The sequence below is a fragment of the Hoplias malabaricus genome, chromosome 7 (assembly GCF_029633855.1).
Source record: "Hoplias malabaricus isolate fHopMal1 chromosome 7, fHopMal1.hap1, whole genome shotgun sequence".
In the NCBI taxonomy this organism is placed as follows: Eukaryota; Metazoa; Chordata; class Actinopteri; order Characiformes; family Erythrinidae; genus Hoplias; species Hoplias malabaricus.
In genome coordinates this window covers 583,108-596,820 of record NC_089806.1, presented here as the reverse complement: position 1 = coordinate 596,820, position 13,713 = coordinate 583,108, and the positions used below count along the sequence as shown (strand labels likewise).

The window sequence follows — 13,713 nt, the reverse complement described above, 5'->3', positions numbered from 1 at the left end:
ATGGTGCAGCAGTTTACATACAGACCTCTGTAACTGCTTTATTATTTAAAGTGGAACGAAAATGTCAAATAAGCTGGTGTTAGTGTAATAACGGGAGCATTTAAGGTGGAACTGGGAGTGTATATTTGTGTGAGTTTATATGCGTATAACTGTGTGTTGGATAGTGTAATATATAAGCATGTGTCCAACATTCACTTTTCTGCTTCAAAGTTTGGTACTCACCCATTTTTTAAACACAGACACACCCCCATGCGGAGAAAAAATTTATTGAATAAATTCACCTTTACTCAAAATATGCCAAAAAGTTGATCTTACACAAATTAACTGAGTATCTTTTGAGTTTTTTGGCTCAGACAGCTTGAGTGATCCCACATTTCTGTATCATTTAAGTTACGCTATCTAAAGTGTTTCATTAAGAAGTGAAGTTAAGGTTTTACCGTGTATCCTAATAACGAGCTCTGAAGATCTCCATAAAGATGCTCCTCCCAGCTCCATAATAATGCTCCGCCCATCTCTTGCTATGCTCCTCTTATCTCAGTTACGACACTCTGCCCATCTTTATAACAGTGCTCTGCCTATCTCCTTATTGTCACACCTGCACACCTCCATAACCACACTACACCTGTCTTTATAATGACGCTTTGCCCATCTGCATAACTAAACTCCTCCTAGATCCATAACAATGCTCTGCTCTGAGTTAAGGATTCTGAGAGTGTGCAGTAAAAGAGTTCAGATCATTTCAGTACAAATGCTTAATTATAGAGTAGTCCCCCGCACTGTCCACCCCCTCCGCCTGAGAGACCACTCCACATGTAATTAACACTCCCTCGTCAACAGGCATAAGGGGATGAAGACAAATCTCTGTCCCTCACCCTCTTAGATCTTCTGTTCAGGAGCTGAACCTGAACACACCACCCCCACCCCGTCACTAGGCATCATATGACAAAGACCCTAAATAAAATTAATTGACACCTATGTTGCATTAACTGTGCGCCCATTTTTAATGTGAAGACCATTACTGTGGGCACAAGTACTTCACACTTACACCATATCAACATTTCATTTACACCACACATACTCGTTACTGACACTAATAATAATGCTAATACTAATATCAAAACTAATCCCACTTTTAGTGGTCAGAGTCCGTGCTGACTGCTGTAGTGAAGGGTTAGTAATATTTCACATCTCTGTCCTCAGTCTCAGCACCATGATGATGAAAAACGAGCGTTGAGTCGGGAGATCATCGTCCTGAACAACCACCTGATGGAGGCCAAACTGACCATTGAAAAGTTGAGGGAGGACAATGTAAGTGTCTGTTGTGGTGTTTGTGGCCTCTGTGTAGTTCTTGTGTTTGTAATCATAGTGCTTGTGGTTGCAGGGTTTGTAGTCACAGTGATTGTAGTCATAGTTTGTGATTGAGGTTCTTGTTCTGTTTGTGATTACAGTGTTTGTGGTCACAGTATTTGTGGTCACAGTGTTTTGACTTGCAGTTCTTATGTTTGTGGTCAGAGTTTTTGTGAATACAGTGTTTTGGGTTGCAGTTCTTATGTTTGTAATCATAGTGTTTTTAGTCACAGTATTTGTGGTCACAGTGTTTTGGGTTGTAGTTCTTATGTTTATGGTCATAGTGTTTTGGGTTGCAGTTCTTATGTTCTTGGTCATAGTGTTTGTAGTCACAGTGTTTTGGGTTGCAGTTCTTATGTTTGTGGTCAGAGTGTTTGTGGTCAGAGTGTTTGTGGTCACAGTATTTGTGGTCACAGTGTTTTGGGTTGCAGTTCTTATGTTTGTGGTCATAGTGTTTGTGGTCACAGTATTTGTGGTCACAGTGTTTGTGTTTGTGATTACAGTGTTTTGGGTTGCAGTTCTTATGTTTGTAATCATAGTATGTTTTTTTTATATATATAGTGTTTGTGATCACAGTATCTGTGGTCACAGTGTTTAGGGTGGTAGTTCCTATGTTTGTGGTCATAGTGTTTGTGATTACAGTGTTTTGGGTTGCAGTTCTTATGCTTGTGGTCACAGTATTTGTGGTCACAGTGTTTTGGGTTGCAGTTCTTATGTTTGTGGTCATAGTGTTTGTGATTACAGTGTTTTGGGTTGCAGTTCTTATGTTTGTAATCATAGTGTTTGTAGTCACAGTGTTTTGGGTTGTAGTTCTTATGTTTATGGTCATAGTGTTTTGGGTTGCAGTTCTTATGATTTTGGTCATAGTGTTTGTGGTCACGGTGTTTTGGGTTGCAGTTCTTATGTTTGTGGTCAGAGTGTTTGTGATTACAGTGTTTTGGGTTGCAGTTCTTATGTTTGTAATCATAGTGTTTGTAGTCACAGTATTTGTGGTCACGGTGTTTTGGGTTGTAGTTCTTATGTTTATGGTCATAGTGTTTTGGGTTGCAGTTCTTATGATTTTGGTCATAGTGTTTGTGGTCACAGTGTTTTGGGTAGCAGTTCTTATGTTTGTAATCATAATGTTTTGGGTTGCAGTTTTTATGCTTGTGGTCACAGTATTTGTGGTCACAGTGTTTTGGGTTGCAGTTCTCATTTTTGTGGTCATAGTGTTTGTGGTCATAGTATTTGTGGTCACAGTGTTTTGGGTTTCAATTCTTGTTTGTTGTCATAGTGTTTGTGATTACAGTGTTTTGGGTTGCAGTTCTTATGTTTGTGGTCATAGTGTTTATGATTACAGTATTTTGAGTTGCAGTTCTTATGTTTGTGGTCATAGTGTGTGTGGTCATAGTGTTTGTGATTACAGTGTTTTGGGTTACAGTTCTTATGTTTGTAATCATAGTGTTTGTAGTCACAGTATTTGTGGTCACAGTGTTTTGGGTTGTAGTTCTTATGATTCTGGTCACAGTATGTGTGGTCACAATGTTTTGGGTTGCAGTTCTTATGTTTGTAATCATAGTGTTTGTGGTCACAGTATTTGTGGTCACAATGTTTTGGGTTGTAGTTCTTAAATTTATGGTCATAGTGTTTTGGGTTGCAGTTCTTATGCTTGTGGGCACAGTATTTGTGGTCACAGTGTTTTGGGTTGCAGTTCTTATGCTTGTGGTCATAGTGTTTGTGATTACAGTGTTTTGGGTTGCAATTTTTATGTTTGTAATCATAGTATTCTTTGTCACAGTAATTGTGGTCACAGTATATTGGGTTGCAGTTCTTATGTTTGTGGTCAGAGTGTTTGTGATTACAATGTTTTGGGTTGCAGTTCTTATGTTTGTGGTCAGAGTGTTTGTGATTACAGTGTATTGGGTTGCCGTTCTTATGTTTATAATCATAGTGTTTGTGGTCACAGTATTTGTGGTCACAGTGTTTTGGGTTGTAGTTCTTATATTTATGGTCATAGTGTTTTGGGTTGCAGTTCTTATGCTTGTGGTCACAGTATTTGTGGTCACAGTGTTTTGGGTTGCAATTTTTATGTTTGTAATCATAGTGTTCTTGGTCACAGTATTTGTGGTCACAGTGTTTTGTGTTGCAGTTCTTATGTTTGTGGTCATAGTGTTTGTGGTCACAGTGTTTTGTGTTGCAGTTCTTATGTTTGTGGTCAAAGTGTTTTGGGTTACAGTTCTTATGTTTGTGGTCATAGTGTTTGTGATTACAGTGTTTTGGGTTGCAAGTTTTATGTTTGTAATCATAGTGTTCTTGGTCACTGTATTTGTGGTCACAGTGCTTTGGGTTGCAGTTCTTATGTTTTTTTTTTATAGTGTTTGTGATCACAGTATCTGTGGTCACAGTGTTTAGGGTGGTAGTTCTTATGTTTGTGGTCATAGTGTTTGTGATTACAGTGTTTTGGGTTGCAGTTTTTATGTTTGTAGTCATAGTGTTTGTGGTCACAGTGTTTTGGGTTGCAGTTCTTATGTTTATGGTCATAATGTTTTGGATTGCAGTTCTTATGTTTGTGGTCACAGTATTTGTGGTCACAGTGTTTTGGGTTGCAGCTCTTATGTTTGTGGTCATAGTGTTTGTGGTCACAGTGTTTTGTGTTGCAGTTCTTATGTTTGTGGTCATAGTGTTTGTGGTCACAGTGTTTTGGGTTACAGTTCTTATGTTTGTGGTCATAGTGTTTGTGATTACAGTGTTTTGGGTTGCAAGTTTTATGTTTGTAATCATAGTGTTCTTGGTCACTGTATTTGTGGTCACAGTGTTTTGGATTGCAGTTCTTATGTTTTTTTTTTATAGTGTTTGTGATCACAGTATCTGTGGTCACAGTGTTCCTATGTTTGTGGTCATAGTGTTTGTGATTACAGTGTTTTGGGTTGCATTTTTTATGTTTGTGGTCATAGTGTTTGTGGTCACAGTGTTTTGTGTTGCAGTTCTTATGTTTGTAGTCACAGTGTTTTGGGTTGCAGTTCTTATGTTTATGGTCATAGTGTTTTGGATTGCAGTTCTTATGTTTGTGGTCACAGTATTTGTGGTCACAGTGTTTTGGGTTGCAGTTCTTATGTTTGTGGTCAGGGTGTTTGTGATTAGAATGTTTTGGGTTGCAATTCTTATGTTTGCAACCATAGTGTTTGTGGTCACAGTATCTGTGGTCACAGTGTTTTGGGTTGTAGTTCTTATGTTTATGGTCATAGTGTTTTGGGTTGCAGTTCTTATGCTTGTGGTCACAGTATTTGTGGTCAGTGTTTTGGCTTGCAGGTCTTTTGTTTGTGGTCATAGTGTTTGTCATTACAGTGTTTTGGGTTGCAGTTCTTATGTTTGTAATCATAGTGTTTGTAGTCACATTATTTGTGGTCACAGCGTTTTGGGTTGTAGTTCTTATGTTTATGGTCATAGTGTTTTGGGTTGCATTTCTTATGATTTTGGTCATAGTGTTTTGGGTCACAGTGTTTTGGGTTGCAGTTCTTATGTTTGTGGTCAGAGTGTTTGTGATAACAGTGTTTTCGTTTGTAGTTCTTAAGTTTGTAATCATAGTGTTTGTAGTCACAATATTTGTGGTCACAGTGTTTTTGGTTGTAGTTCTTATGTTTATGGTCATAGTGTTTTGGGTTGCAGTTCTTATATTTTTGGTCATAGTGTTTGTGGTCACAGTGTTTTGGGTTGCAGTTCTTATGTTTGTAATCATAGTGTTTGTGGTCACAGTATTTGTGGTCACAGTGTTTTGGGTTGTAGTTATTATATTTATGGTCATAGTGTTTTGGGTTGCAGTTCTTATGCTTGTGGTCACAGTATTTGTGGTCACAGTGTTTTGGGTTGCAGTTCTCATTTTTGTGGTCATAGTGTTTGTGGTCATAGTATTTGTGGTCACAGTGTTTTGGGTTTCAATTCTTGTTTGTGGTCAGAGTGTTTGTGATTACAGTGTTTTGGGTTGCAGTTCTTATGTTTGTGGTCATAGTGTTTATGATTACAGTATTTTGAGTTGCAGTTCTTATGTTTGTGTTCATTGTGTGTGTGGTCATAGTGTTTGTGATTACAGTGTTTTGGGTTACAGTTCTTATGTTTGTAACCATAGTGTTTGTAGTCACAGTATTTGTGTTCACAGTGTTTTGGGTTGTATTTATTATGTTTATGATCATAGTGTTTGTGGTCACAATTCTTATGTTTGTGGTCACAGTATGTGTGGTCACAATGTTTTGGGTTGCAGTTCCAATGTTTGTGGTCAGAGTGTTTGTGATTACAGTGTTTTGGGTTGCAGTTCTTATGTTTGTGGTCATAGTGTTTGTGGTCATAGTGTTTGTGATTACAGTGTTTTGAGTTAAAATTCTTATGTTTGTGGTCATAGTGTTTGTGATTACAGTGTCTTGAGTTGCAGTTTTTATGTTTGTAATCATATTGTTTGTGGTCACAGTATTTGTGGTAACAGTGTTTTGGGTTGTAGTTCTTATGTTTATGGTCATAGTGCTTTGGATTGCAGTTCTTATGTTTGTGGTCACAGTATTTGTGGTCACAGTGTTTTGGGTTGCAGTTCTTATGTTTGTGGTCATAGTGTTTGTGATTATAGTATTTTGAGTTGCAATTCTTATGTTTGTGGTCATAGTGTTTGTGATTACAATGTTTTGGGTTGCAGTTCTTAATTTTGTGGTCATAATGTTTGTGGTCATAGTGTTTGTGATTACAGTGTTTTGAGTTAAAATTCTTATGTTCTTGGTCATAGTGTTTGTGATTACAGTGTTTTGGGTTGCAGTTCTTATGTTTGTGGTCATAGTGTTTGTGGTCACAGTGTTTTGGGTTTTAGTTCTTATTTTTTATAATCATAGTGATTTGGGTTGCAGTTCTTATGTTTGTGGTCACAGTATGTGTGGTCACAATGTTTTGGGTTGCAGTTCCTATGTTTGTGGTCAGAGTGTTTTTGATTAGAGTGTTTTGGGTTGTAGTTCTTATGTTTGTAATTATAGTGTTTGTAGTCACAGTATTTGTGGTCACAGTGTTTGTGATTACAGTGTTTTGGGTTGCAGTTCTTATGTTTGTAATCATAGTGTTTGTGGTCACAGTATTTGTCGTAACAGTGTTTTGGGTTGTAGTTCTTATGTTCATGGTCATAGTGTTTTGGGTTGCAGTTCTTATGCTTGTGGCCACAGTATTTGTGGTCACAGTGTTTTGGGTTGCAATTTTTATGTTTGTAATCATAGTGTTCTTTCTCACAGTATTTGTGGTCACAGTGTTTTGGGTTGCAGTTCTTATGTTTGTGGTCATAGTGTTTGTGGTCACAGTGTTTTGTGTTGCAGTTCTTATGTTTGTGGTCGTAGTGTTTGTAGTCACAGTGTTTTGGGTTACAGTTCTTATGTTTGTGGTCATAGTGTTTGTGATTACAGTGTTTTGGGTTGCAAGTTTTATGTTTGTAATCATAGCATTCTTGGTCACTGTATCTGTGGTCACAGTGTTTTGGGTTGCAGTTCTTATGTTTGTGGTCAGAGTGTTTGTGATTAGAGTGTTTTGGGTTGCAGTTTTTATGTTTGTGGTCATAGTGTTAGTGGTCACATTGTTTTGCGTTGCAGTTCTTAATTTTGTGGTCATAGTGTTTGTGGTCATAGTGTTTGTGGTCATAGTGTTTGTGATTACAGTGTTTTGAGTTAAAATTCTTATGTTTGTGGTCACAGTGTTTTGGGTTGCAGTTCTTATGTTTATGGTCATAATGTTTTGGATTGCAGTTCTTATGTTTGTGGTCACAGTATTTGTGGTCACAGTGTTTTGGGTTGCAGCTCTTATGTTTGTGGTCATAGTGTTTGTGGTCACAGTGTTTTGTGTTGCAGTTCTTATGTTTGTGGTCATAGTGTTTGTGGTCACAGTGTTTTGGGTTACAGTTCTTATGTTTGTGGTCATAGTGTTTGTGATTACAGTGTTTTGGGTTGCAAGTTTTATGTTTGTAATCATAGTGTTCTTGGTCACTGTATTTGTGGTCACAGTGTTTTGGATTGCAGTTCTTATGTTTTTTTTTTATAGTGTTTGTGATCACAGTATCTGTGGTCACAGTGTTCCTATGTTTGTGGTCATAGTGTTTGTGATTACAGTGTTTTGGGTTGCATTTTTTATGTTTGTGGTCATAGTGTTTGTGGTCACAGTGTTTTGTGTTGCAGTTCTTATGTTTGTAGTCACAGTGTTTTGGGTTGCAGTTCTTATGTTTATGGTCATAGTGTTTTGGATTGCAGTTCTTATGTTTGTGGTCACAGTATTTGTGGTCACAGTGTTTTGGGTTGCAGTTCTTATGTTTGTGGTCAGGGTGTTTGTGATTAGAATGTTTTGGGTTGCAATTCTTATGTTTGCAACCATAGTGTTTGTGGTCACAGTATCTGTGGTCACAGTGTTTTGGGTTGTAGTTCTTATGTTTATGGTCATAGTGTTTTGGGTTGCAGTTCTTATGCTTGTGGTCACAGTATTTGTGGTCAGTGTTTTGGCTTGCAGGTCTTTTGTTTGTGGTCATAGTGTTTGTCATTACAGTGTTTTGGGTTGCAGTTCTTATGTTTGTAATCATAGTGTTTGTAGTCACATTATTTGTGGTCACAGCGTTTTGGGTTGTAGTTCTTATGTTTATGGTCATAGTGTTTTGGGTTGCATTTCTTATGATTTTGGTCATAGTGTTTTGGGTCACAGTGTTTTGGGTTGCAGTTCTTATGTTTGTGGTCAGAGTGTTTGTGATAACAGTGTTTTCGTTTGTAGTTCTTAAGTTTGTAATCATAGTGTTTGTAGTCACAATATTTGTGGTCACAGTGTTTTTGGTTGTAGTTCTTATGTTTATGGTCATAGTGTTTTGGGTTGCAGTTCTTATATTTTTGGTCATAGTGTTTGTGGTCACAGTGTTTTGGGTTGCAGTTCTTATGTTTGTAATCATAGTGTTTGTGGTCACAGTATTTGTGGTCACAGTGTTTTGGGTTGTAGTTATTATATTTATGGTCATAGTGTTTTGGGTTGCAGTTCTTATGCTTGTGGTCACAGTATTTGTGGTCACAGTGTTTTGGGTTGCAGTTCTCATTTTTGTGGTCATAGTGTTTGTGGTCATAGTATTTGTGGTCACAGTGTTTTGGGTTTCAATTCTTGTTTGTGGTCAGAGTGTTTGTGATTACAGTGTTTTGGGTTGCAGTTCTTATGTTTGTGGTCATAGTGTTTATGATTACAGTATTTTGAGTTGCAGTTCTTATGTTTGTGTTCATTGTGTGTGTGGTCATAGTGTTTGTGATTACAGTGTTTTGGGTTACAGTTCTTATGTTTGTAACCATAGTGTTTGTAGTCACAGTATTTGTGTTCACAGTGTTTTGGGTTGTATTTATTATGTTTATGATCATAGTGTTTGTGGTCACAATTCTTATGTTTGTGGTCACAGTATGTGTGGTCACAATGTTTTGGGTTGCAGTTCCAATGTTTGTGGTCAGAGTGTTTGTGATTACAGTGTTTTGGGTTGCAGTTCTTATGTTTGTGGTCATAGTGTTTGTGGTCATAGTGTTTGTGATTACAGTGTTTTGAGTTAAAATTCTTATGTTTGTGGTCATAGTGTTTGTGATTACAGTGTCTTGAGTTGCAGTTTTTATGTTTGTAATCATATTGTTTGTGGTCACAGTATTTGTGGTAACAGTGTTTTGGGTTGTAGTTCTTATGTTTATGGTCATAGTGCTTTGGATTGCAGTTCTTATGTTTGTGGTCACAGTATTTGTGGTCACAGTGTTTTGGGTTGCAGTTCTTATGTTTGTGGTCATAGTGTTTGTGATTATAGTATTTTGAGTTGCAATTCTTATGTTTGTGGTCATAGTGTTTGTGATTACAATGTTTTGGGTTGCAGTTCTTAATTTTGTGGTCATAATGTTTGTGGTCATAGTGTTTGTGATTACAGTGTTTTGAGTTAAAATTCTTATGTTCTTGGTCATAGTGTTTGTGATTACAGTGTTTTGGGTTGCAGTTCTTATGTTTGTGGTCATAGTGTTTGTGGTCACAGTGTTTTGGGTTTTAGTTCTTATTTTTTATAATCATAGTGATTTGGGTTGCAGTTCTTATGTTTGTGGTCACAGTATGTGTGGTCACAATGTTTTGGGTTGCAGTTCCTATGTTTGTGGTCAGAGTGTTTTTGATTAGAGTGTTTTGGGTTGTAGTTCTTATGTTTGTAATTATAGTGTTTGTAGTCACAGTATTTGTGGTCACAGTGTTTGTGATTACAGTGTTTTGGGTTGCAGTTCTTATGTTTGTAATCATAGTGTTTGTGGTCACAGTATTTGTCGTAACAGTGTTTTGGGTTGTAGTTCTTATGTTCATGGTCATAGTGTTTTGGGTTGCAGTTCTTATGCTTGTGGCCACAGTATTTGTGGTCACAGTGTTTTGGGTTGCAATTTTTATGTTTGTAATCATAGTGTTCTTTCTCACAGTATTTGTGGTCACAGTGTTTTGGGTTGCAGTTCTTATGTTTGTGGTCATAGTGTTTGTGGTCACAGTGTTTTGTGTTGCAGTTCTTATGTTTGTGGTCGTAGTGTTTGTAGTCACAGTGTTTTGGGTTACAGTTCTTATGTTTGTGGTCATAGTGTTTGTGATTACAGTGTTTTGGGTTGCAAGTTTTATGTTTGTAATCATAGCATTCTTGGTCACTGTATCTGTGGTCACAGTGTTTTGGGTTGCAGTTCTTATGTTTGTGGTCAGAGTGTTTGTGATTAGAGTGTTTTGGGTTGCAGTTTTTATGTTTGTGGTCATAGTGTTAGTGGTCACATTGTTTTGCGTTGCAGTTCTTAATTTTGTGGTCATAGTGTTTGTGGTCATAGTGTTTGTGGTCATAGTGTTTGTGATTACAGTGTTTTGAGTTAAAATTCTTATGTTTGTGGTCACAGTGTTTTGGGTTGCAGTTCTTATGTTTATGGTCATAGTGTTTTGGATTGCAGTTCTTATGTTTGTGGTCACAGTATTTGTGGTCACAGTGTTTTGGGTTGCAGCTCTTAAGTTTGTGGTCATAGTGTTTGTGGTCATAGTGTTTGTGATTATAGTATTTTGAGTTGCAGTTCTTATCTTTGTGGTCATAGTGTTTGTGATTACAATGTTTTGGGTTGCAGTTCTTAATTTTGTGGTCATAGTGTTTGTGGTCATAGTGTTTGTGATTACAGAGTTATGAGTTAAAATTCTTATGTTTGTGGTCATAGTGTTTGTGATTACAGTGTCTTGAGTTGCAGTTTTTATGTTTGTAATCATATTGTTTGTGGTCACAGTATTTGTGGTAACAGTGTTTTGGGTTGTAGTTCTCATGTTTATGGTCATAGTGTTTTGGATTGCAGTTCTTATGTTTGTGGTCACAGTATTTGTGGTCACAGTGTTTTGGGTTGCAGTTCTTATGTTTGTGGTCATAGTGTTTGTGATTATAGTATTTTGAGTTGCAGTTCTTATGTTTGTGGTCATAGTGTTTGTGATTACAATGTTTTGGGTTGCAGTTCTTAATTTTGTGGTCATAGTGTTTTTGATTACAGTGTTTTGAGTTGCAGTTCTTATGTTTGTGGTCATAGTGTTTGTGGTCACAGTGTTTTGGGTTTTAGTTCTTACTTTTTATAATCATAGTGATTTGGGTTGCAGTTCTTATGTTTGTGGTCACAGTATGTGTGGTCACAATGTTTTGGGTTGCAGTTCCTATGTTTGTGGTCAGAGTGTTTGTGATTAGAGTGTTTTGGGTTGCAGTTCTTATGTTTGTAATCATAGTGTTTGTGGTCAAAGTGTTTTGGGTTGTAGTTCTTATGTTTATGATCATAGTGTTTTGGGTTGCAGTTCTTATGCTTGTGGTCACAGTATTTGTGGTCACAGTGTTTAGGTTTGCAGTTCGTATGTTTGTGGTCACAGTGTTTTGGGTTGCAGTTCTTATGTTTGTGGTCATAGTGTTTGTGGTCACAGCGTTTTGGGTTGCCGTTCTTTTGTTTGTGGTCATAGTGTTTGTGGTGACAGTGTTTTGGGTTGCAGTTCTTATGATTGTGGTCATAGTGTTTGTGATCACAGTGTTTTGGGTTGCAAGTTTTATGTTTGTAATCATAGTGTTCTTGGTCACCGTATTTGTGGTCACAGTGTTTTGGGTTGCAGTTCTTATGTTTGTGGTCAGAGTGTTTGTGATTACAGTGTTTTGAGTTAAAGGTCTCATGTTTGTGGTCATAGTGTTTGTGGTCACAGTGTTTTGGGTTGCAGTTCCTATGTTTGTGGTCACAGTGTTTTGGGTTGTAGTTCTTATATTTATGTTCATAGTGTTTTGGGTTGCAGTTCTTATGCTTGTGGTCACAGTATTTGTGGTCACAGTGTTTTGGGTTCCAGTTCTCATTTTTGTGGTCATAGTGTTTGTGGTCACAGTGTTTTGGGTTGCAATTTTTATGTTTGTAATCATAGTGTTCTTGGTCACAGTATTTGTGTTTACAGTGTTTTGGGGTGCAGTTCTTATGTTTGTGGTCATAGTGTTTGTGGTTACATTGATTTGGGTTGCAGTTCTTATGTTTGTGGTCATAGTGTTTGTGATTACAGTGTTTTGGGTTGCAAGTTTTATGTTTGTAATCATAGTGTTCTTGGTCACAGTATTTGTGGTCACAGTGTCTTGGGTTGCAGTTCTTATGTTTTTTTTTACAGTGTTTGTGATCACAGTATCTGTGGTCACAGTGTTTAGGGTGGTAGGTTTTATGTTTGTGGTCATAGTGTTTGTGATTACAGTGTTTTGGGTTGCAGTTTTTATGTTTGTGGTCATAGTGTTTGTCGTCACAGTATTTGTGGTCACAGTGTTTTGCATTGCAGTTCTTATGTTTGTGGTCACAGTGTTTTGGGTTGCAGTTCTTATGGTTGTGGTCATAGTGTTTGTGATTACACTGTTTTGGGTTGCAGTTCTTATGTTTGTAATCATAGTGTTTGTGGTCACAGTGTTTTGGGTTGCAGTTCTTATGTTTGTGGTCATAGTGTTTGTGATTATAGTATTTTGAGTTGCAGTTCTTATGTTTGCGGTCATAGTGTTTGTGATTAGAGTGATTTGGGCAGTAGTTCTTATTTTTTATAATCATAGTGTTTGTAGTCACAGTATTTGTGGTCACAGAGTTTTGGGTTGTGGTTCTTATGTTTATGATAATAGTGTTTTGGGTTGCAGTTCTTATGTTTGTGGTCACAGTATGTCTGGTCACAATGTTTTGGGTTGCAGTTCCTATGTTTGTGGTCACAGTGTTTTGGTTTGCAGTTCTTATGTTTGTGGTCACAGTGTTTTGGGTTGCAGTTCTTATGGTTGTGGTCATAGTGTTTGTGATTACAGTGTTTTGTGTTGCAGTTCTTATGATTGTGGTCATAGTGTTTGTGATTAGAGTATTTTGGGTTGCAGTTCTTATGTTTGTGGTCATAGTGTTTGTGATTACAGTGTTTTGGGTTGCAGTTCTTATGTTTGTGGTCATAGTGTTTGTGATTAGAGTGTTTTGGGTTGCAGTTCTTATGTTTGTAATCATAGTGTTTGTAGTTACAGTATTTGTGGTCACAGTGTTTTGGGTTGTAGTTCTTATGTTTATGATCATAGTGTTTTGGGTTGCAGTTCATATTTTTGTGGTCACAGTATGTGTGGTCACAATGTTTTGGGTTGCAGTTCCTATGTTTGTGGTCACAGTGGTTCCGGTTGCAGTTCTTATGTTTGTGGTCACAGTGTTTTGGGTTGCAGTTCTTATGTTTGTGGTCAGAGTGTTTGTGATTACAGTGTTTTGAGTTAAAGGTCTTATGTTTGTGTTCAAAGTGTTTGTGATTACAGTGTTTTGAGTTGCAGTTCTCATGTTTGTGGTCATAGTGTTTGTGATTACAGTGTTTTGAGTTGCAGTTCTTATGTTTGTGGTCATAGTGTTTGTGGTCAGAGTGTTTGTGATTACAGTGTTTTGAGTTAAAGGTTTTTTGTTTGTGGTCAGAGTGTTTGTGATTACAGTGTTTTGAGTTAAAGGTCTCATGTTTGTGGTCATAGTGTTTGTGATTACAGTGTTTTGAGTTGTAGTTCTTATGTTTGTGGTCACAGTGTTTTGGGTTGCAGTTCTTATGTTTGTGGTCACATTGATTTGGGTTGCAGTTCTTATGTTTGTGGTCATAGTGTTTGTGATTACAGTGTTTTGGGTTGCAGTTTTTATGTTTGTGGTCATAGTGTTTGTCGTCACAGTATTTGTGGTCACAGTGTTTTGCGTTGCAGTTCTTATGTTTGTGGTCACAGTGTTTTGGGTTGCAGTTCTTATGGTTGTGGTCATAGTGTTTGTGATTACAGTGTCTTGTGTTGCAGTTCTTATGATTGTGGTCATAGTGTTTGTGATTAGAGTATTTTGGGTTGCAGTTCTTATGTTTGTGGTC

The 13,713-nt window shown here is 37.2% G+C and overlaps 1 protein-coding gene across 1 annotated transcript in view; it reads left to right on the top strand.

Annotated features, from left to right (window-relative positions):
* Positions 1 to 13,713, top strand: part of si:dkey-174m14.3 (uncharacterized protein LOC563117 homolog) — a 64,535-nt gene that overhangs the window by 34,449 nt on the left and 16,373 nt on the right. Inside the window, exon 5 of the mRNA XM_066677195.1 lies at positions 1,201 to 1,308. Coding sequence (XP_066533292.1) covers positions 1,201 to 1,308 — 108 coding nt within the window. The remainder of the gene's footprint in view (positions 1 to 1,200; positions 1,309 to 13,713) is intronic.